Source organism: Diabrotica undecimpunctata, chromosome 2 (assembly GCF_040954645.1).
Source record: "Diabrotica undecimpunctata isolate CICGRU chromosome 2, icDiaUnde3, whole genome shotgun sequence".
In the NCBI taxonomy this organism is placed as follows: domain Eukaryota; kingdom Metazoa; phylum Arthropoda; class Insecta; order Coleoptera; family Chrysomelidae; genus Diabrotica; species Diabrotica undecimpunctata.
This window is the reverse complement of record NC_092804.1, coordinates 11614956-11638116: the sequence shown is the minus strand read 5'-3', so window position 1 is coordinate 11638116 and position 23161 is coordinate 11614956. Positions and strand designations below refer to the sequence as shown.

At 35.1% G+C, this 23161-nt stretch overlaps 1 protein-coding gene across 1 annotated transcript in view; it reads right to left on the bottom strand.

The window, feature by feature from the left end:
- The window catches only part of LOC140434183 (ethanolaminephosphotransferase 1), a 38660-nt gene that overhangs the window by 561 nt on the left and 14938 nt on the right, over positions 1 to 23161 (bottom strand). The window contains exons 2-6 of the mRNA XM_072522255.1: positions 22104 to 22172; positions 10340 to 10532; positions 9713 to 10008; positions 7593 to 7898; positions 3904 to 4086 (exon numbers count right to left, since the gene is read on the bottom strand). Of these exons, the coding sequence (XP_072378356.1) occupies positions 3904 to 4086; positions 7593 to 7898; positions 9713 to 10008; positions 10340 to 10532; positions 22104 to 22172 (1047 nt within the window). The remainder of the gene's footprint in view (positions 1 to 3903; positions 4087 to 7592; positions 7899 to 9712; positions 10009 to 10339; positions 10533 to 22103; positions 22173 to 23161) is intronic.

Below are 23161 nucleotides of genomic sequence, written 5' to 3'. Positions count from 1 at the left end.
TCCCAGAAAATTAGGTAAAAACTGCATTAATGGTCATATTTTAAAATACATTAAAATAACATTAGGGTAGGTATACATTTGTTACAATATTGCAGTTGAATTGATTCTTTGCCAGTGTTGACATTGTATGTTTCGTGGAAATATTTAAAAATGCCTAGACGTGTGTTAGATGTAGATAGTCTAATTTGTAGTGTACATAAGTATTTTACGGATGAAAAAGAAAATGGCGGTCCTTTAAAATCGGTAATGTCTGTTCAACAACGCGTATGTGATGCTCTAGGAATTAGTGAAACCAAACTAAGAGGAGTATTACAAAATCGCAATAATGAACGACCGAAAGAAGATCACCGAAAAACTCGCCTATCATTGAAAACGAAAGATATTCCAGATGGAAAAAAATTTGAAATTAGTGATACCATTTATCGAATGCGAGCAAACAAGGAACATGTGACCTTAAATACAATTCTCTCGGAATTAAAAGATAGAAAATTTGACGAAATTGGCAGAACAAGTCTATGGCAAGTGATACATAATTTGGGTTTCAAATTTCAAAAGGAGGATAACAGAAAAGCCCTTTGTAAAAGAAGCTCTGTTGTGCATAAAAGAATTAACTTTCTAAGAAAATATTCTAAATTAAAAGAAGAAAGGGCAAATTTTATATATTTAGACGAAACATGGATATTTTCTAGGGGTGCAACCAAGAGAATATGGCAAGATGATAACGTAAAGTCTATCAAACATACTGATGGAGAAGGGAAGCGACACATAATTTTACATGCAGGAGGGAAATCGGGTTTTATAGAAGGTGCTGATTTAATATTTTCATCTAAATCAAAATCAAGTGACTATCACGATAATATGAACACAGAAATATTTGTAAAATGGTTACATAAAAAACTTCTCCCAGGTTTAAGTGAGCCCAGCGTAATTATTTTAGACAATGCACCTTACCATTCTGAAGTATTAAACAAAAGTCCAACGAATTCTTGGACTGTTAATAAAATTAAAGAATGGTTGACAAAGGAACATATACCATTTACACAACATATTTTAAAATCAGAATTATTACGCTTGGCAAATATCCACGCAAAACCAAAAACCTTTGTTGTGGATCAGATTATTGAAAGTTACGGTCATCAAGTTTTACGTCTGCCACCGTATCATTGCCAGTTTAATCCCATCGAATATATATGGGGAATAGCAAAACAATATTATGACAACCATATTGGGCCTAACGGTTATAGCGACGACGCAGTTCGGGAAACTTGGTGAAAGGCACTTTCAATTGTAACTCCAGGAGTGTGGTGCAACTGTATATTCAAGTGCGAGAAACTAATAGGAGATTGGTGGACTCGTGAAAATAAAATAAACGAAATAAGTCCGATCATAATAACAATTAATGGTGATGACAGTGATGATGATGACGATTATGATATTTTTGATGATAATGACTGATTTTCATTTTAGTTGGCAAGTTAAATTTTTTTATTTTTCATTAGAAATTCTCTCCATGGAACAAATATACATAGACCATATTTTCTGTGTGAAGTGTAATATAAAATTATTATTATTTTTATATTAGCCACATTAGACTCCATTAATGACGTAATTCTCCTTATTATACTGTCAATTATATAAAAGATTTTCCATTATTATTTAATTAAAAAAGTTATGGATTATTTTTCATTTCATTTGACCAGTTGATATTTCCCCAAAGAGCAGGTAATTAAAACTGGGTACTTACAATAAAATTTTTAATCCGAAACCCGCGTAAATATAGCGAACCGACTATATGAAGTTCTCTACGAATGGGTGTAATTCTAGCGTGGTATGAGACCTTGAATGACTCTCTACCGTTTTGACTTACTCCGAGTAAGTTTGGCGTGAAATTTTTAAGATTCGTACCTACTTGGCATTGAGTACCTACGTTGTTTGTTTGTTGTTTGTCCATCGTTTTTGTGGTAATATGGCCGAGAAAAGAAAGAAAAATGTTGTAACAATGGAAGAAAAGTTTCGTGCGTTGAAAAGGCTAGATGCTGGTGAAACGACTAAGAAGATTGCTGTTTAGATGGGTGTAGGGACTAGCACTGTGAGTGACCGGAAAAAATCTAGAACAAAATTGAAAAATGGTGCTCATCGCGGGCTTCAACAACTGGGATAAACAAACTGAAAATGAAGAAAAACGCCCCTAACAACCATATCAATGATTGTTTGTACCTTTCGTTCACCCAAAGGAGGGAACAGGGATCACCAATCTCAGGGTATATATTAAAAGAAAAAGCCTTACACTTCAACAAAGAAATTGAAGGTGATAATGATTTCAAGGCAAGTGAAGGATGGTTGGAGAGTTGGATAAATCGGTACGGTGTGCGGAAGCTACAGATATGTGGTGAGAAACTGTCTGCTATCCCAAAAGTTGTCGAAATCTTCAAAACGATCTTGCACAGCTTACTAGAAGAAGAAGGAATTACCGGAGACCAACTTTACATTGTGACGAAATAGGCCCCAATTATAAAATGCTGCCGACCTAGACTCTGGCCTCAAAACAAGAAGACAGTGCACAAGGATTCAAGAAGAAAAAGGAAAGAGTGACAATTTTAGTCTGCAGAACGCCACAGGATCTCACAAAATCCCTCTAGGATTTATCGGAAAGTCAAAAAAACCTAGGGCTTTTAAAAACTTTAGAGAGTTTTCTTCCCTGTCAGTTTGGTATCGTCATCAAAAGAGTGCTTGGATGAACAGTCTCCTATTCAAAGAGTGGTTTCACAATCAATTTGCACCAAAGAGGTTGAAAAAAATTTAGCAAAAAATAATCTACCGAGAAAGGCAGTCATGGTGTTGGACAAGGCACCCTCTCATCACGACTCAGAAGAACTAAAAGATAAAAGGCGAAATAAAGTGTCTTTTTTGCCCCCAAATGTGAGATCCTTCTGTCAGCCTATGGACCAAGGTGTTATAGAATCTATAAAACGCGTCTATCGACGAAAGTTACTGACGGCATTGATTGCTGGAATGGATGAACGAGAAAAAGTTACAGAAACTCTAAAAAAAGTGGACAGATTGGATGTGGTGATGTGGGTGGCACAAGCATGGGATGACATAAAACCAACAACAATGGTAAGGTCATGGAGGAAAGGATTAGACCACAAAACATCTGATGAGTGGACGGGAGAAAAACTAGAGGAAGGTACCAATGAAACTTTCAACCAAGAAGAGATCGTTGAACTGGTAAAGAACCTGCCGGGATGCGAAAAAATGAAAGGAAGACGATGTTAACAAGTGGTTGAGTGCAGACGAACAGAACGAATGATGATATAAACTCGAGACAACGAAGTGGGTGAAAGCACTGACAAAAATCCGGTCGTAATGAGCCACTCCGAAGCATTCAAGTCGTTCGAGTCTCTGCTGTGCTAAGTCAAGAAGATACTTGCGCAAGTGACGTGATGCTCTTAAAAAGGATGAGAGACATGGCTTCAAAAAAACATGTACAGTGTGGAAAGCAGCAGAAAATAACCAATTTTTTCAAAAACCAAGTTGTGTAACCTTTTCTTTTTAGTATGGAGCATATAGCATGTATGTACTAAGTTTATGAACGTTTAATTTTTGTTTATAAGAACAGAAATACAGCTTGAGAACTCTATAATGTTTAGGTTTTATTTACCTTTCTTATCTATGTAATGTATGGATGTATTGTATTTTAGTCCTCATATTAAATGCCTAAAACGCTATAAACTATGCATTGTAAAAATTTCAAGCCATTTACAGCTACATATTTTTAAATAGTCTTGATATCCGGATTTTTTTATATCCGGATCGGTCGATCGCCCCATTGATCCGGATGTGGCAGGTTATACTGTATTTATTTTCAATTTACCTACTCCTTATTCAACACGTATAACTTACCACACAAGTTCCGTAATGTATATGAGCTACGGAAGTAAATATACACAATAAATATAGAAGCATCAACTCCAGATTTGCCCATTGGGTTAAAAGAGACACTGACACTACGAACGACGTAGGGACCAGCAGTAAATTAAATGCATCACAGGTTGTATTGCTCATTTGAGCCACGATCAATCGACACTAAAACAAAATAAAACTATGTTATTTTATATATCTATAAGACCATAAGAACAGAAAATTTTTTTTCTACTACTACACTGCGCGTCATTAAAAAGAAGCCATTTAAAATGTTTTTAAAATTTTTCAATTTTTACGAACCCTAAAAAAATTTATTGTCATTAGATGTTTGTGTAATATTTAAGAATATGTTCTAAAGCAGTATGCAACCATTTCTTAAATAACAATAGTAAAAAAAAAATTTTTCCCAAAATTTTAAGGGAAAATTTTAAATTTTTTTGTTTTCTTTATAAAAATTACAATAAATTCGTGGTTTTTAATATTCTGTATTAGCACCTCTATTTTGAATTACGCTCCTCATTAGCCTTGACATTGACATTGATCAAATTCTGGATGTTGTTTTGAGGAAAAGATTTCCATTCTTCCATGAGCGCCAATCGAAGCTGCTCACGATTTATATTGTGCAGGCATTACTCTTCGTTTGAGTTGGTCCCAAACATGCTCAATCGGATTCAAATCTGGGCTTTGAGTCGGCCAATTCATTTTTGTCAAACCGACATTTCCAGGTATTGCATTACCATCCTGACTACGTGTAGCCGCGCGTTGTCTTGCATGAAAATAAAGTTTACGCCCACAAACCCAGCATTCAACGCTCCTCTATCAATAAACACGAGATCAGTACGGCTTTCGAACGAAATGCATCACCAAAACATGTCCAATACTCGTGATCTCTAGCAAACTCAAGTCGGCGTTGTTGATGTGCTGCTCTTAACAAAGGTCCTGTTGCTGGGCAGTGAGCCCTTAAACCAAATTTCCTCAACCTTCTTCTCACTGTAGAAGTGCTTAATGTCCACCCGTTAGCATTTTAAAAACGGTTTTTGATTTCTTTAGCCGTACAGAACCGATTTTGCAATGAAGTGCGTTGTAAAGAACGGTCTTCTCTGGCTGTTGTGATTCTTCTCGCGCTTGATCCTGGTCGTCGTTCGTAAGATCCAGTCTCTACGAATCGTTGGTATGTTTTTTGGACCATACAACGACGGACTCGAAGCTGTCTGGCCACTTCTCTTCGATTCATTCCATTATAAATACAATTAATAATCTGAACAGATCTACCAAATCTCTCAGCCATAGTTTTAAATTTAAAAATTGGAGAAGCAAACAAATTAAACGATTGAAGTACATTTGAACAAATGTACACTAATGACAGATTTTTGAAAAACAGAACAGCCATATTCCAAGCAAAACAACGCACAGATAACACGTGCATTCTCCGATGTTGTAAAACTGATATCAATTCTGCGAATTTATTACCTTAATTGACCTGTCGGCACCCAGTGGCGGTGCCTAAAACTGGTTTACATTGTGGGAGTTTAGTTACAATAAAATAAATTGTATTAACTTTAAATTATTGAAACATTCTTAAAAAATTCTATCTTTTTAATGACGCGCAGTATATATTAGTAATACTCGCTTTTACACGGTTACATAATAAATCATACACGGTTACATCAAAACTGTTATTGTAATATTTTATAATATAAAAGTAATAAGAAAATGGAAGCTTCTGGAAGAATAATCTCAAATATTGAACTACAGTAGATTCTCGTTTGCTCTCTATAGAGGGTTATAGTTCAATAGAAATTTCACGGGACATCTAATGTACCTCGTTATAAGCGAAACCTCGTAATAACCGTGTTCGTTATAGAGGGAGTATACTGTAGTTTAAACGGTCTTGGTTGTTAACATTTTCTAAATCCTTCTAAAACCATCAGAAACACTGCTCAATATCTAAGCTAAAAGCAATTTTAAATAACAGATACTTAACAAAAAGCTACAAGCATATATGTTGAGCACCTCTGGATCTGCAAGTCTCATCTCGTATTCGTGACATCACAGCCGAGGTGTGTCTCAGTATTAAAATTGAAGCGAAAGACCAAAGCATTATTCAGAAACAATACCACTTTTCTATTCTACTTTTTCAGCTTCGTGTCAAATTTGTGGAACCATGTTGTCATAATGTCTGCTGTCATCCATCCCTTTTTGTTAGAGACCCATTCAAGAGGCAACTTATCGATGTGTGCAGCCTTAAAACATCGAGGATTTCTGCTTTTGCCTTTTATAACTGGTTCCTCTTTTTCATCTTCCACATTTGCACAGAACAAAATTGTAATTCGTTGTTTTGCAGTTTTTTTTTCAGGACACTTGTCATTTTTCAATGCATATGTTCTTATTTGGAACGTACGATAGGAGAGACACATCTCGTCTGCATTAAACGCATCTCTTGGGACATAATCTTTTAAAATAGCAAACAGCTTTCCTTTGAAAGTTTTCACGTTTTCGACATTAAGATGAGCGGATTTACCACCTATTGTTTTATATTGTTTTAAAAGTAATATCGTGTCGACGACAAAATATTTCTAACCAACCATTTGAAGTCATTGAGTCTTAGACTTTGCGCACCTTTGAGAGGTTTGGTTTGAATTAAACGTCCAGATATTGGTAAGTTCGTTCATGTTTCGAGCCTTACAAAACCAATTGAACAGAGCTTGATCCACAGCAAGTCTCTCGATTTTAGGAAATTTTATTTTTTGGTCAGCATTATCACCCACTTGAAATCAATTTCTGACCTCTTCTTTATTTTGTAGCAATATAAATTTAAATTTTTCGGTCAACTACTTGGTATTTGTGCCACTTTTTCATTTTCGTTAATTATATCCATTTTTTCTTTGATAGAGAAGCGTTTCCTTTTTCCGCCATACTCGTTATAAAACAACAGTAATACCACGGTAAAAAAACTCTCGCCTATTACTCGCCAAGCAGAAAAAATCTAGCACATACAAGTTTAAAGTTGAACTGAGTATTAAAAACAGATCTTAAAAGCTGCTAATTGTTTAAAGCAATATCACATTGGATATTTTAGTTTTATTTGTACAGTACCATGGGTTTGATTTTCTTGACGTTTCTTGCACACATAAACGAATTTGCACCGCATTTATATTTCCTAAGAATGGTCGAATTTGATTGCACTTTATCGAGGGTGTTTCGATCATTAACGGGTACTAGGAAATTCAGATGATAGATGCCCGCGATTGCATAAGAGAATTGTCGGCGTTAAGAGAGAGAGAGTATATTTTCGACAAAAAAAAAACAACACTATGGAAAATTTTCCAGTTTTTCTAGGTTTTAAATTGGTGATACCTGGAAACTTATGAAACTTTTTATAAACCATACAAAATCAATGCGTATGTTTAAATCTTAATTAAATATTCGTTAGAGATGAGATTTAAGTGTTAATACTTATTATTCCGCCTTCATAAAACTCCGAATCGTTTCTCTGGGTGTGCTATTGGAAAATCATAAATATTTTGTGCAAAAATCACCAATAACCAAATTTTCAATTTTCAACACTTCGTTCTTATGTATAGAAAGTCATTGGTGCTAATGGCGCTAAATTCAAATCATGCATGAATTTTAGGACATTCGACATTAGTTAAATTTAAAATACTTACCGAAATATTCGAGAACACCGTCCCCAAGAGGAAAAACAAGGCTCTCGGATCTCTTTCCACAATGTTACCAGGGGAGTAGAGGATCCACACTAGTGATATTAGAAAGAATGATCCCACAGGCAAGAGTGGTCTAATGGCATCTGAAAATGGTCTCATCTTGCCAGTTTTGTTCTTGTAAGATATATAAATATTATAAGATATTACAGGTACATTCGATATGAGTGAAGAAATATAGAGAGTCAGCTCAAATATGTTGCCAGCTGTTACACTGCCAAATCGGAATTGCCAGATTTCTGATCCAAATATCTGAAAGGAAGGCACGTAGTTTAGATAATCTTGTTGCGTTGTTCTGTGTTAAACTTTATTTAACTCAAAAACTAACTTCATTAAAAATATCACAATTACTAATTACATTATTAATTATCGTAGAATCGCAAATACTAATTTCAGAGCACGCCCCTGCTGGCTTATATAATGAGAACGAGTTCACTCGAAACAGCGGGTGGAGGGACGGCTGAACTACCGGAAAGTCCTAAATGCTCACAGGTCACCTCTTTATCGGAGTTCGGCGACGGAGCTACTTGTAGAACTTCTCTAAGGCACAGGGCCGCAATCAGGGGTATGTGACTCATAACAGCATGTTTATTTTTTTAATAAATAACCACTTGTACAAATAAATTATATGTAATACACGGTAAGTTAGATTTATAGAATCAATTGAAGAAGAAATCGACGAGGTTAACACTATTTCAACATATTAAACAACTTTTTAATAAGGTGTAACGCAACAAAATGAGACACCACTGTTTGCCATATTCAGGTAATATTCATATCCAGGTAAACCTCCTCATTTATAGATCTCGCATGTACCAATTCTGTATTAGCATCGAAGCAAATACTTTCAAAATATTCCAAGACCACAAAGAATTGTTATAACTTGCGAATCATCATGTTTCGGTAGAGGAAAATTAATGGAATATAAGAAAGCTTGAGGTAAAATCTTACAAAACTAACCTCCATGAGATGAGAATCACATAATACGAAGAATCTCGAGTGTAGAAATCTTAAAAGGAATAGTATAAAAAAGCCCAAAAAGACACTATACAAAACAATTAGATGGGGTATATATTTGAAAATAATTTACGACGGCGCGGCGGTCCAATAAGTACATAGCCACACCGCCCGATGACGCCTAATCTCAAAATTTCAAGCGAATCGGACTTGTAGCGAGCGGATGACATGCTTAGTTTTGAAAGCAAAATCGCGCTGAAAAATCAAAGCGCGCTTTGATGCTGTGGCCACCGTCAAAAATCGGTTTAACGAGAAAGCTGTCGGCGCGATGGTGTACGCACTCCGGACCATAGACTTATATGTTAACATAGACCGAGTATAGCGGACGAGTATGACGACAAGATCTCTTGCGGTTGCTCCATTTGTCTCCCTCTAGCACATTGACTCACTCCTTCTCTCCCCCACCAAAAAGAGACGCTGTGAACCTCACAAGGTGAACGTGCTCTGAAGAAGGTGGAGACTGTCGTATCGGCCGGAAAGGTGATGACTACCGTTTTCTGCGATTCACCCGGACCCTACATCGACTACCTGGAGAAGGACAAAACGGTCACAGGACTCTACTATATATAGGGGACGGATTATAGGGGAAGATACCGAATTAAAGGAAAAACGGCCCATTTGACAAAGAAAATGTGCTCTTCCACCATGACAACGCACCGGCTCAATTGGGCTACAAACCCATCCACCATTTTCTCCAGATTTGGCTCCGTGAGATTTCTTTTTGTTTCCAAACTTAAAAGTCACTCGCCGGGCAAAAACTTGAGTCGAATGAGGATGCCACGGAGGCCTATACTGCAGACCTGGAGAAAAGGTATTTTTCAGACGGGTTAAAGAAGTTGAAGCATCGATAGATAAAGTGTATCGAGCTAGAAGGAGACAATGTTGAAAAATAAATCGCCAGTTTACCAAAATTTTCTTTTCTTTTGTAAGCTAAGTACTTACGTAGACAAGACTGCATATATAGTTTATCCATAAATAAATTTTCATTTATTATCAATTGATTACATCTACTTATTTATCTTATTACAATATATTTATTAAAAACTTACCCCGGCTATAAGGAATGTTATTATTGTCCCCCACATAGAGAAATCATATCCCCAGGGTAAGAACATCACCCCAGTATTGTACTTTTCGAAATGTGTCATATAAAAATTCATCATCACATTCCACATGGTAAAAAACATTCTAAAAGGAACTAAACTATATCTTTCGCCACGACCGAAAATAGAGTACATGGCTGCAGGAATTAGGCCAGCTGTGTATGAGTCTAAACCATGGTCGAATAATTCGCCTAGAGGACCACTGGTACCCGTTCTCCTAGCTTGCTTTCCATCTATACCATCTACAACAAATTGTAAGATCGAGATTAGCACACTATACGAAAGTTATTACAAAGTGAAATAAATAATGATAGATTACACAATACATAAAAACGTAAAAACATATAACAGAATGATCGAGATCGTGTTGTTTAGGTTATGATTATGTGACTACCTGTTACTGCATCTATATAAAAGGACGGTGATCACGGTCAGCGTTTAAAATAATAGTTATTTAAAAATCACAGTTACTGATCACGGCGTGATTTTTCACATTCACCTCTACTACTACATACAAACACTAAAAATTCGAAACGAATTGAAACGAAAAGAAAAATTAAATTTTTTACATACCTAAAGTGTAAGCTACAAATAGTAATATGGCAGCTGCCCAGAACGTCCAGTTCCCAAGTGGTTCTACATCAGGACGATCTGAGTCCGAAGCATAAAAGTTATAATCGAGTAGAGCAAAATTTAGGTACATGATCACCGTAAACAGAAATCCAGTAAATGTGAGTAAATTTGGAGCTATGAAACGTGGGCAGTACTAAAAAAAAAACGTTATTTGTTACATTGAATAATATAATTTCAACACTAGAAATCCTAAGATTTCCTACTTGGTGAAACTAAATTCAAATTTTTACTACTGTGCTTTCTAAAACTTGCAAAGCAGACAGATGAATAAATTAGTCGACAAGGAAATTAATAATTTGCATTCCACATACCGTTCATTACGGAAAAAATTCTTAGTGAATTTAGTTTCTAGTACTCAAAACCGAGTAAAGAACTAAAACAGAAACACGGTATTAGATTTAATTTCAATGCAGGGCATCCGCCCGGTGCTTATATGTTTTTCAATCTCATTAGGTATCATCAGAGCGACATATGCAGAGGCTCTGAATCGAAATTAAATCTCTTCCGTCAAAATACAATAATTATAAAAATAATTCTATGTCGCTGTGATGATACCTAATGAGGTTGAAATACATATAAGCGGCTGGCGGATGCCCTGCATTGAAATTAGATGTAATACCGTCTTTCTACTATATAATTTCAACATAAAACATAACAAACTAGTATTTTCTAAATTTTTACAAAATTTATTAAGAAATCACCATAACTGTATAGATTTGATGCATTTTTCTCGAGTGAAATAGTTCAGTCTTTTTATGACTCATTGTGTCATTTCTCCTTTTTGTATGTCAGCCCTATTAGCGCATGTCGGTCCAATATACATTCTGCATCATTGTTTTAAAGCTGCTGCAACATAGATTTTGAACAATGTTCACGATAAGCAACATCCTTGTCTAATAAGTTCGTTCACTGAGAATTCATCCCTGATATTTTCCTATTTTTACTCCTGATTTTCTCTCATTAGGTATATAGATTTTGTAGAGCTGCAATGAGTTAACCAATACTAATCTTCGAGAAGGAATCACGAATTGCATCTCAAAATCTTCGAGAGGAATAAACATAATCCAATTGTTTATTTACAGTGACAAAAATCGAGAAGCGGAATCCAATAGCCAACTAAGTAGAAGTCTAAAGCCAGCTGGGAAAATTTTTACCGGGGAGAGATCATCGATGCGTGATAATAAGCATTCCCGTTGAATTCGAATTCAGTCTTGGTCTGACAACCAGCCAGTGAGGTGGTACCCAGAGATTTGTCCCGGTACAAGCGACGTAACTACTAACAATCCCGCTACGATGCTTGGGTGCGTCATTGCCTTATATGGTTGTATAAGATATCAAAGGAATCCCATTTACATCGCGAGGGTATCAAGTCGAATTCTGATTTTGACGATTTAGTGTTTTTTTTTGAGAAATCTGTTATCAACTCCATGGATTCATACTTTGGTCCAGAAATAGTCCTGAGATTTAGATCATCCACTTATTCCGTATTAAAAGAATCTGCATAGATTGAAGTTATAAGGGTATCAGTGGCGTATCTAGACATTTGCCTTGTGGGGCGGGTGAACTTAAAATGAAACACCAGCCAAAGACAACTACATAATAGGTTTTCTTTAATTTTGGACCTTCTTGGGAGGGGGGATGTCCCCATTTCCCCCTGTGTATCTGCCACTGAAGATTATAGTTAAAAAACCCCCAAAATTTACCGTTGTAGGTGAAAGTTTTATTTTACTCTGGTATTTCTGCGAAAGACAAAAAATTTGCAAGATCTGATATATAGTCTGTCTAGAAAGTATCCGGAATTTTATATTTTTCCTAATTTTAATAGATTTCCTTTTTGTAACATTTTAAGACAAAAGTAATGCATCAAGTAAGTTGTGCCGATAGCAGGTTATGGACAAAATCGCATGACAACACCATCTGTCAAATATTGTTGTTTGTAAACAGACTTAAGATTTGTGAAATAATGTCGCAAAGAGAAAAAAGAAAAGTGGTGGAATATTTGTATAGAAAGGGTGTCCAAACGTTACAAAATTGATGCAATTGACTGAACTCGAAAAAAATTCAGTCTATGAGACAATAAAGAGGATAAAAAATGGCATAGATATGAGACATAGAACAGTTTCGGGTAGACCGCGTAAGATTCGCGGAAACAATTTAAATGCTTTAGTGGCTTTAGGACGACAAAATCCGCGCCTAGTGTTTCGAAGATTAGCGAACAGATTTGGAAATCAACGAAGAATAAAAGTGTGCCTAAAAAGCAAGGCTACATATCAAGGAATCCAAAAAAATCCCTACGATGACACCTCTGCAAAGGCAACGAAGAATAGATTTTTGTCAACGTTTTCGAGAAGATAATTTTAATAATGTCTTTATATCTGATGAAAGTTGTTTCCAGCTTGATGCAAATCATCTAAAAGTCCTATCAAGAGAAAATGTTACCGTTCAAATTTCCAAATTTCCCACTAAAATAATGGTTTGGGGAGCAATATCTCAGCCTGGTGCTACACCTCTATGTATAGTTAATGGCACTGTTGATAGTGCGAAATATTGTGACATCCTAAATGGTTTTCTTCTTGAAATGGCTCATGTTTTATATCGAGAGGGGTGGCGTTTTCAGCAAGATAATGCAAGATGCCATACTTCTGCTTATTTATACTCAAGCTTGGATGCAAGAACACGAATTGGCAACAATTCCGTGGCCAGCAGCATCTCCAGATCTTAGCCCCATTGAAAACATAAGGGAAAAAGATTGAAGTGGAACGAGCAGCGCCACGAGATAAAGAAGGTTTATAGGCCTGGAACACCATTACCGAAAATTATGGCCTTGACCTAGTTGCGGGTGTACTTGGACATTTAGTTAAGTGTTTAGATTTAAATGGAGGTTGTATAAGTAAATGAGATGAATTATTTGTTGAAATTTCATACTTCAAGTGATAGAAATAAATACCGTAAAATTATAATTTTGCTTTCTTTTTTCCGGATACTTTCTAGACGGACTATAAGACCAATAATGGCGTATGTATCAGAAACTTGACCTGACACAATCACAATACAAAGACAATTGGGAATGACGTAGAATGTAGACAAAGTAATATTAGAAATAATTTCATATGTGCTACTTTAATTCACGTTTAAAATAAAGATTAAAAAGAATGGGTTAGACTATCCATTTTTCGTACGTTTCGATACTATAGTTTGCGATAGTATTTCGAATATTATTAGATATATGACGTCGCGTCAGTACATAGTGCAGTTATCTAAATTATATAATTAGTTCTATACGTGTGTTGTTATAATTTTAGGACAATTAAATTCATTGTAATTGTACATTTGACCTTGTATATTCAAACTATTGTTTATTTGCATCGAATGGTTCTAAGTAGGAAATAATAGTCAACGTTTACCGTGAAGTTTGGACATATCAGGTGTAGATTGGTTCGATAACCTACAAAAGTGCTTTAAATTTGTTTTGTCATTTATAAGCTCAAATATAAACATTTGCATAATTTCATGAACGAAGTTAATGAAATGAAACGAAAAATATAAAAGTTGTACCGGGTTTAACCTGTTATAACAGAAATTCGTGCCTAAGTCTCGTGCCTAGCATGTCATACACATGCTCTATCAGGTTCAGGTCTGGGGAACACGCTGACCAATTCATTATTGTTATACCAACTTGTAATAAAACGTCTCTTACACAGTGGACGACCGCGACGTGTGGGCGCGTATTAATTTGCATTAAAATGAAATTGTCTCCAAAATATAGGGCAAAAGATACCACATGGTTTTGGAGAATATCCCTGATATACCTATCTGCTGTTAATGCTCCACCATCAATCACCACTAACATTGTTGGTGCACCCAAACATATACTGTCCCACACTATAATTGAACCTCCACCAAATGGTACAGTAGTAGTAACATGAAAAGGTGCGTTTTGTTCTTCTTGACGTCGATACAATCTTTCCCTATCGTCGGTGGATAGAATTTACACAGAAACGGCTCTCGCCCGTGAAAAGAATTTAACTCCACTGGTTATCATTCCAATTTTGATGTTCTCGACCAAACACTTTTCGCGCTACGCAATGGTGTCTCTGGATTCTGAGAACTTTTATTGGTACACATGACTTGTGACCAGTTTCTTTAAGTTTTCTTCTTATAGTGCGGTAATTTATGGTGGTTTTACACCTTAATTTATGGTGAACATCTTGCAGCAGTTTTTTTTATTTAAACTGCAGTTCGAAGTATATTTTGTAATGTTTGCAACGTTATAAAACGATCTTCTTTTCAACAGCTTCTTATCAACAGATAATACGACTTTAAAATGTAAAATATAACACAAACAAACAAATAATTTAACGTTTTAACATTTAAAACTTTGATTGTGACGTGGAGCATTCACAGCTATCTATATATAGTCTATAAAATAGTAACATCTTCTTCCTCTTTATAAGCAATTCTGCTTGTTCATTGGCGGACTAATACCCCTATGGAAGGTTGTCACTCCATCTTTTGCGCGGTCCTCCGATACTTCTTGTGCCGATTGGTGACTTAACTCTTGCTATTTAGACGACACGGTCTCCCCCATTCTGCTTATATGGTTATTCCATTTCTTTTTCTCTATTTTGCATCCATTCAGTTATACACTGTACGTTACATTTTCTTCTGTCTTCACTTCTCTTTTGATCTCTCAGCGTATTTCCTGTAATTCTTCTCAGTACTCTCATCTCTGCCGTTTTACGTTTTATGTCATCAATTTCTATTTTACATCAGGATGGTTCTTTGCTGATTACTATTGTTTTAGTTTTCTGAGATGAGATTGTCATATTAAATTATTTTGCTCTTATGTTAAATCTGTGGACCAGTCTTTGCAGACTATCTTCATCTTGGGCTATCAATATTGCGTCGTCTGCGTAACTGAGTATTTTTATTTCTTTGTTTCCCATTCTGTATCTTCTTCCTTTGTTAACGCTTTTTATGATTTCTTCCATGATCAAATTGAAGAGCATGGGGTTCAAAGAATCCCCTTGTCTTATTCGGCTGCCTATTTCTATAGGTTCTGTAAGTTGTCCATCTATTCTGACTTCCATTTTGTTGTTTTGGTAGATGTTTTCGATAGGTTTTATAATATTTAGGGGAACTTCTCTATTATACAGAAGATGGAATTCATCTTTGAGTCTCACTCTGTCAAACGCTTTCTTTAGGTCAATCAGATACAGAAATGCTGGTCTATTATACTCTAGTGATTTCTCAGTAATATGCTTTATAACGAATATTGCATCTGTACACGATCTTCCACTATGAAAACCCTGTTGTTCATCTGATAAACTTATCCTCTGATTTATTAGCCCTTGTAAAATTTAAGTTGTAAGTTTTACCGTAGTATTTAACAAGTTAATACTTCTGTAGTTTTCTGGTTGTTTTTTATCTCCTTTTTCGAATAGTAGAATTAGTTCGCTCGTTCTCCATTCTTCCGGTATTTTATTGTGTTTTATAATTGTATTAATAAATGTTGTTAATTGTTCTGGCATTGCTGCTCCACAATATTTCAGTAATTCGTTTGGTATCCCGTCTTCACCTGCTGCTTTTCTGTTCTTCAGGTTTTCAAGTATTTTCCGAACTTCCTGTACATTTATATTAAGATCTTCATTTGTGAAAATAGTAACATAAAGAAATAAATTACATTTTTATAACCTGTATTACTAAGAACTTCATATGTCCCCAAGAAATAAAATTCAATCGGATTATACTCAGGACTTCTTGGTGGCCGTTCAAAATGACTTCCTTTGCCAATCCATCGTTGAGATGTGTCATTAACATGATTTCTAACAAATAATGGGAAATGAGGTAGACCTCCATCCTGCATAAACCACTTTTGTTTTCTTTTACGTCCAGTAAAACAGTATCGGAAATACCATTAGAAGTATTTTGCACAAAAACTAATAATTTCCTTTAATAAACCTTGAAGAGGAGAGTACAAAAGGGGAAAATAGAAATTAACAAACTGAGAAACAGCACTGGAGAAGAAACAACGAACAGAGATGAATTATTAAGAATAGTCGAAGAGTTCTACACAGAGTTATATAGATCAAGAAAAAAAGATAACAATACGGAACCTCCAATTACACTAAAAACTGGGGTATTAAACCAAGGATCAGATTTAATGCCCGATATAACAAAATCAGAAATCAAAGAAGCCCTGAAGAAAATGAAAAATAATCGAACCCCGGGTGAAGATGGAATAGTATCAGAAGCACTAAAAATTGGAGGGGATGTATTACTTGAAAAAATTAAACAACTTTTCAATATCTGCCTTCACAGAGCCAATATTCCAACAGACTGGAACAACGCTACTATGATTCTATTACACAAAGCAGGAGATAAAGCAAATTTAGAGAATTACAGACCGATTAGCCTTCTCAGCCATATATATAAGTTGTTTACGCGAATACTAGTTAAGAGAATGGAAAGAAAATTAGAGACTTATCAACCAAGGGAACAGGCAGGATTCCGAAAAAGTTACGGAACAAATGACCATCTACAAAGTATAAAAACCCTAATAGAGAAAGCAGTGGAATACAATAAACCTCTAGCTCTAATATTTATCGATTTTCACACAAAATATTACAGGCGCTTAAAGAATGCAGGCTAGATTATAGATATACTAAATTATTATACAAAATATACCTGCAGGCAACAACCACTGTCAGATTACATACTAACAGTAATCGCATAAAAATAGAACGGGGGATTAGACAAGGAGACCCAATGTCACCTAAACTTTTTAATACGGTGCTAGAACATGCTTTTAAGAATTTGGATTGGATGACAAAGGGAATAAAAATAGATGGAGAATATCTAAACAACTTACGTTTCGCCTATGATATACTTATAATAGCTGAAGATCTAGGTATGGCAAGAGAGATGGTACAGGAACTCGTTGTGGCTACAGAAAGTGTAGGTTTAAATATAAATATCTCGAAAACAAAAATCATGACCAATTTGGTACCCAACCAGAACATCAGTATTGGTGGAACAGAAATAGAACTCGTAGATAGATATAAATACCTGGGACATGAAATTATGATTGGCAGGGATAACCAGACTCATGAACTGAAGAGAAGAATCGGCCTTGGGTGGGCAGCATTTGGAAAACTGAGAGAAACTTTTAAAAGTGAGCTGCCTACATGCCTAAAGAGAAAGGTATTTGATCAGTGCGTCCTTCCAGTCTTGACGTACGGAGCAGAAACACTTACCTTAACAAAAGCAGCAGCTACCAAACTGAGAGTCACGCAGAGAAGAATGGAGCGGTCCATGTTAGGAATAACTCTGCGAGACAGAATAACCAACGAATACATCAGGAGAAGAACCGGAGTGACTGACATCATTGAGAAGATAGCCAGACTAAAATGGAGATGGGCAGGACACATAGCCAGGATGACAGATGGGCGATGGACAAAGAGGTTATTGGAATGGAGGCCAAGGGAAGACAAGAGAAGCGTCGGTCGACCACCTACAAGATGGACTGACGATTTAAGAAGACTCAATAAAAACTGGATGAGAGCGGCGCAAGATAGACGGGGTTGGAAACATGAGGAAGAGGCCTATGTTCAGCAGTGGACTCTTGAGGCTGGATGATGATGATGATGAAGAAAGAGCACATGTTTTCATCATCTTTTCCAATCAAAGTAACTAAATATAAAATAATAAAGAAAATAATACTCCTTGTCCAAAGTTATGCCTTTGTGTCGATTTTGGTAACAATATTTAAATGTACAGTGAAATAATTAGCAAACAAAAAAAATTCTAAATACAAAAATTGTATCTTTTCATTATTTTATTGGTCAAATGGACACATTTTGGTCTAAATAGCCTAACCCTAGTCTAAGTTCCAATAGTTATAATTCACTCTGTACAAACAAACTTTTTCCTGCTTCTTCTAAAACTTTCTTCAAATCTAATCTAATCTCATTCAACTGATTACTTTCTTTATTTTATCGAGTACTGATGTATCTTCCCCGATTTGCTATTTTACACACTTTGTAGCGTTTTAAATTTGGTGGAATATTTTCGTTTTTCTGTTTGCAAATGAATTTTAAAACGATCAATATATTATGGCATTTTAAATTGAGATTCTAAATATCAAGTTTTGGTATTCAGCTGTTTTTGTCTTTCGTCGTTAAAACGCAATAAACTGGAATATTTAAAAGTTGTTTCGAGTCCCCTAATATAATATTGCAAGTCAGGTATACGGTTTTTCTAAGACGTATTAACTGAGAATATTTTTTTTGTCTTTGTTTACATTAATATTCCCCTATTCTCTGTATGTATTGTGAGGTAAAAAATTTCCAGTTAACCAATTTAAAAGTAAATAATCAAGAAGTTTTTTTGTTGGTTCGTTGCTAAGAACGAGGTCAAAAAAGGGTAGATTGTTTGTTTTAAGTTTGTAGGCAAAAACTAGCTGTGATACGTAAAGGGAAATTTATTTTGCGTTGAAATTTGTAAAATGTAAGGCATTGAGAGGTCGACATTTAAGCCCCAAGCAGAGCAGACGTGCTACAATGGAGTGAAGCAAGAGATGCCAGAGTAGAAAGATTTTTTTTTTGTGTTATGTCTTAAGACCGGTTAAGGTGATAATACTCTCTGCAATATGGCAGTTTGGAACATAGTAATCACCATAAGATTTGTGAACCGGCACTGAAGAAATTTGGAAAATTATTATATAGGATGTCCCCGTTGTCAGCTTGCTTCCTCCACAGAAAATAATTCTACATCTCTTGATTGTTCGTCCCTGAGTATGGAAATGGTTTGCTTTGTCCCTGTTGGAGAATATGTCCAGATAGAGTCCCATAGATGTTAACAAGTTTTTTTGAAAGTTAAGTGCTAAACAGTGAAATCAAAGTAATATTTAACATATTAATTTTAAAGTAAAGACAGACATTATTTTTGATAATTATTAATAATTGCTTTCGTTAAAATTTAAAAGGATTTTGTAATAATTAATAAATTGTAAATTTTATGGTTTAACTTAGTTGTCATTTTAATTGTTTTTTTTTTAATTTAATGCTAACATATGACAGCTAGCTTCATTTGTTTCGATATTTATTTGTTTGTTTTAAAAAAAGGTTAATCTCTGTGCGGTAATATTTGTAAGTTTTTGTAGTATCTCCAACCCCTTTGTAAACGGAGTTTGTAAACGGACACATGTAAGTTTTTTTATTCTGTATTTGGCAACTATTTATATAGTATATTTTTTATACCATTTATGTGTTGATAACTGTTTGCATGAGACAAAAATAAACGTTTTGATTTGTTTCTCTGATCCATTTTTGTTTTTATTTTATAAAATCTCCTAACCTTTTTGTATGTTTACTTTTTAGGAAGGAAGAAACTTTCTTTCCTCCAGCAGGAAGTTTTCTCGAAGCGGCGTCTCTTTTAAATAGCTAGAGGTATTTCTTCTTGTCTTTTTTTGACCATTTGTCCAGGAGATTTATGTAAGTAACCCCTTTGTTTCATATTTTGGTAGCTACCCCAATCTCAACTCCTTGCCATTCACTTATCCACGACCCCAGCTCTCCAACAACCCCCTGAGTGCCGTTCGCATAGTAGCGATTATTTTGCTTGCCCTATCTTCGCCCCTATAGTTTTAGTCCCCAATTTTCTACCCCCATATTCTTACCCTGAGGTAGGCAAAAATTTCGTTACAACTTTTATTGATTCTGTATCTGCCGGTTATTCGTTAAATTCTTAGTTTATTAAGGAATCAAACTGCTACATTCAATACATTTGCACATTTTTTCATTCCCCAATATTTTCATATTTTCATGACTAATCTCATTTATACATATATATCTGTCGTTCAGCGAACGAAACGTTGACATCATTAGGTCAACGTATCGGTGATTATAATGCGTTGTTGCAACTAATTTTCCTTCAATTTTGTCAGCTTTACAATTTTTATGATCTTTGTCACACCTGTTTTCTCGCCATTCATTCATTAATTTCCAAATATTTTCTTTTCTTTTTTGATGAACTTCGGTTTAACACTGAAATGGTTTTCTATATTACCGTATTTTAAATTAAAAAAGGAAAACGTAGTTGTTTAAAAAACCATCCTGTACTAAAACCTTTTATATTCCAAAGAAAATGTCAGTCATTGCTTCGTACTCGCTTGTAAGATAAAAATAACCCATGTATTTTTAAACCAAATAAAAATTCAATCGATGTCAAGTTGTTTGATTTTGTTCTGCTACAGCAAACTCACATTGCTCATATCTGATCCAATTATTGTAACGATTTTAAATACGACTGTAATTATTTCTTCGGGGCAAAATTTAATCCTGGCAAATCTACTTAGAAATATGTTTTTGTAGTTTTTAAATAATCTACATGCAACCAGTAGATTTTTTTTGGTGATTGCAATCACCAATTTTTATTTATCGCTTCCAGCATCTCATCCACCTGTGTGGATGTGTGTCATGTGTGACTGTGAGTTTGAGCTCACCAGTAGTAGTCCATGTATGACAAACTCGGTGGATAAGTTCTAATCCCCAACACGGCGCATCCCACTAATAGGGAACGTCCTATGGCTATATAGGACCATAGGTTAGTTAAGACCAAACGTAACTGATGTTCAGAATTTTATGCACTATTCAAAAATACGACAAGAAACCAACTAACACCGGAACTCAATATATTTATATTATTTCGTTAAATTTTATCGCAGCTCGGGGAATTACCCATTTAAACATGTAAAACCTTTACATAAAACGATAGTACACTCATAGTTGGTACTAATCCGTAAAATCTATGGGATTCCCACATTATTACAACTTTATTAGAATTCATTCTATATGACATAAAAGACTGACCGGGGTATTAGGAGACCCCAGCCTATAAAATTGAAGTTTAAATTTAATCTAACCGTTAAATGTTCTTGTAGGCATAATTTTTTATCAATACAATATATAAACTACAGATAGATGAAAGACTGCCGATTAAAAATTCTTCTTTATGTGCCGTCTTCTACCGAAGGTTGGCGACCATCAAACGATAGGTTTCTCTGTTTTGTGCCGCATGTATCATGTTCGCAGCTTCTGGTATTTGAAACCATTCTCTCAAGTTTCTCAGCCAGGATTTCTTTTTTCTGCCCAAACCTCTTCTACCTTCAATCTTGCCTTCCACGATAAGCTGTAGCAGACTGTACTTATCATTACGGAACACATGGCCCAGGTATGACGCTTTCCTCCTTTTAACAGTTGTTAACAATTCCACCTCTTTACCCATTCGTCTTGATACCTCGATTAAAAATTAAGATATATAAAGTAACAGCCAAAAATTGTGACCTGGGGTCAAAATAGACCCCGGCCAGTCCGATGAAGGTTAAGAAAATTGAGCTTTGAGCTTAAAGTTCTTTTTAAACTTGTGTTGAATGATTCTTATTTCATTGTCCTCTCGATCAATCTACGATTCGGTTGGCGATTTGAACAATAGTAAATATATGTAGTAAATAATTAAGCGACTAACTTTTTAAGCAAGTCAGAGTTTTTCAACTATATACAAAGCAGTAAGAGGCACAGAACATTTTATTGAATATATTTCAAAATTGCTACACTAAGTTAGGTAAATTTTTAGCTACTGAATGGTAATTTTCCACTTTCATTAATAAAAAATTACTTATAATAAGCTTTTCAAGTATACTTACTTTTACTACCCAGTTCCAGAAGGGGTGCATAACATATATACTCAATATACCAGAGTCTATGCAGTTATACTGAAAAAAAAAATACATGACGTTAGTTAATTGTTCTATAGTTGACTAAATTTGTTTTAAATATCAAATAAAATAACATTTTTTATTGAGATTTTGCATGTCAGCGTAGGTCACTGACACAGGTACGGTATAATATTATTACTTTACATTACAATGATACACAGCTACATTGCAACGGATAGAGAAAAGCTGCATTAAATATTGGTAAAATTACTAGTTATGAAAATCTAAACAACATTTGTTATAAATTGATAAGGTTTTAAAACTAATGTAATGTTTATTTTAATTTATTTAAGTCTTCTAAAACTTATTTTAATTCATTTAGTCTTTTAACATTACCACTAAAAACACAATTAATTTATAACATTTAGTTTCTTAACGCTACAAATTTATGTATTAGACTAACTTTCTACAATTGAATTTCCTTTATATATAGTAAAATCAATCTGTCTAGAATGCAGTAGCAGTGCTATAATAGTGATCAGTAGCGTAGCAAAGTGGTATTGGGTGTAACATTGACCCCTCCTTAAGAGATCATTCCTCCTGGAAAATTGTCAAGACTGGAACTGGATGCTGGTATCGGCATCTGGATCCTCTTACAACTCATAACTTTACTTAACACGCCAGAAGCCTGGGTAGCCAATTCATATTCGAAGGCGGCGGATAAGACATCGATCAGCGTCTTGTGATGAGCTAATCGTAGTGTTCTCTGCATTTCATGATCACGGAGACCATCAATAAATGTTTGAACAGCCAAGTTTTCTATCATGCCTTCGAGAGCTGTTGGATAAGCTTATCGTACTAACCTGGCAATATCTAATTCATATTCTTGAAGCGCCTCAGCTCGCTTTTGTCTTCGATTTTTGAACTGTGACTTGTAGACATGCTCCAGTGTTCATGTCCATATAGCATTTTTAGTTGTTCATCTGAACTAAATGACCAATGGGAAGGTCACGTGGTCGATAAGCCTGGTCCATTAGAAAGAGATG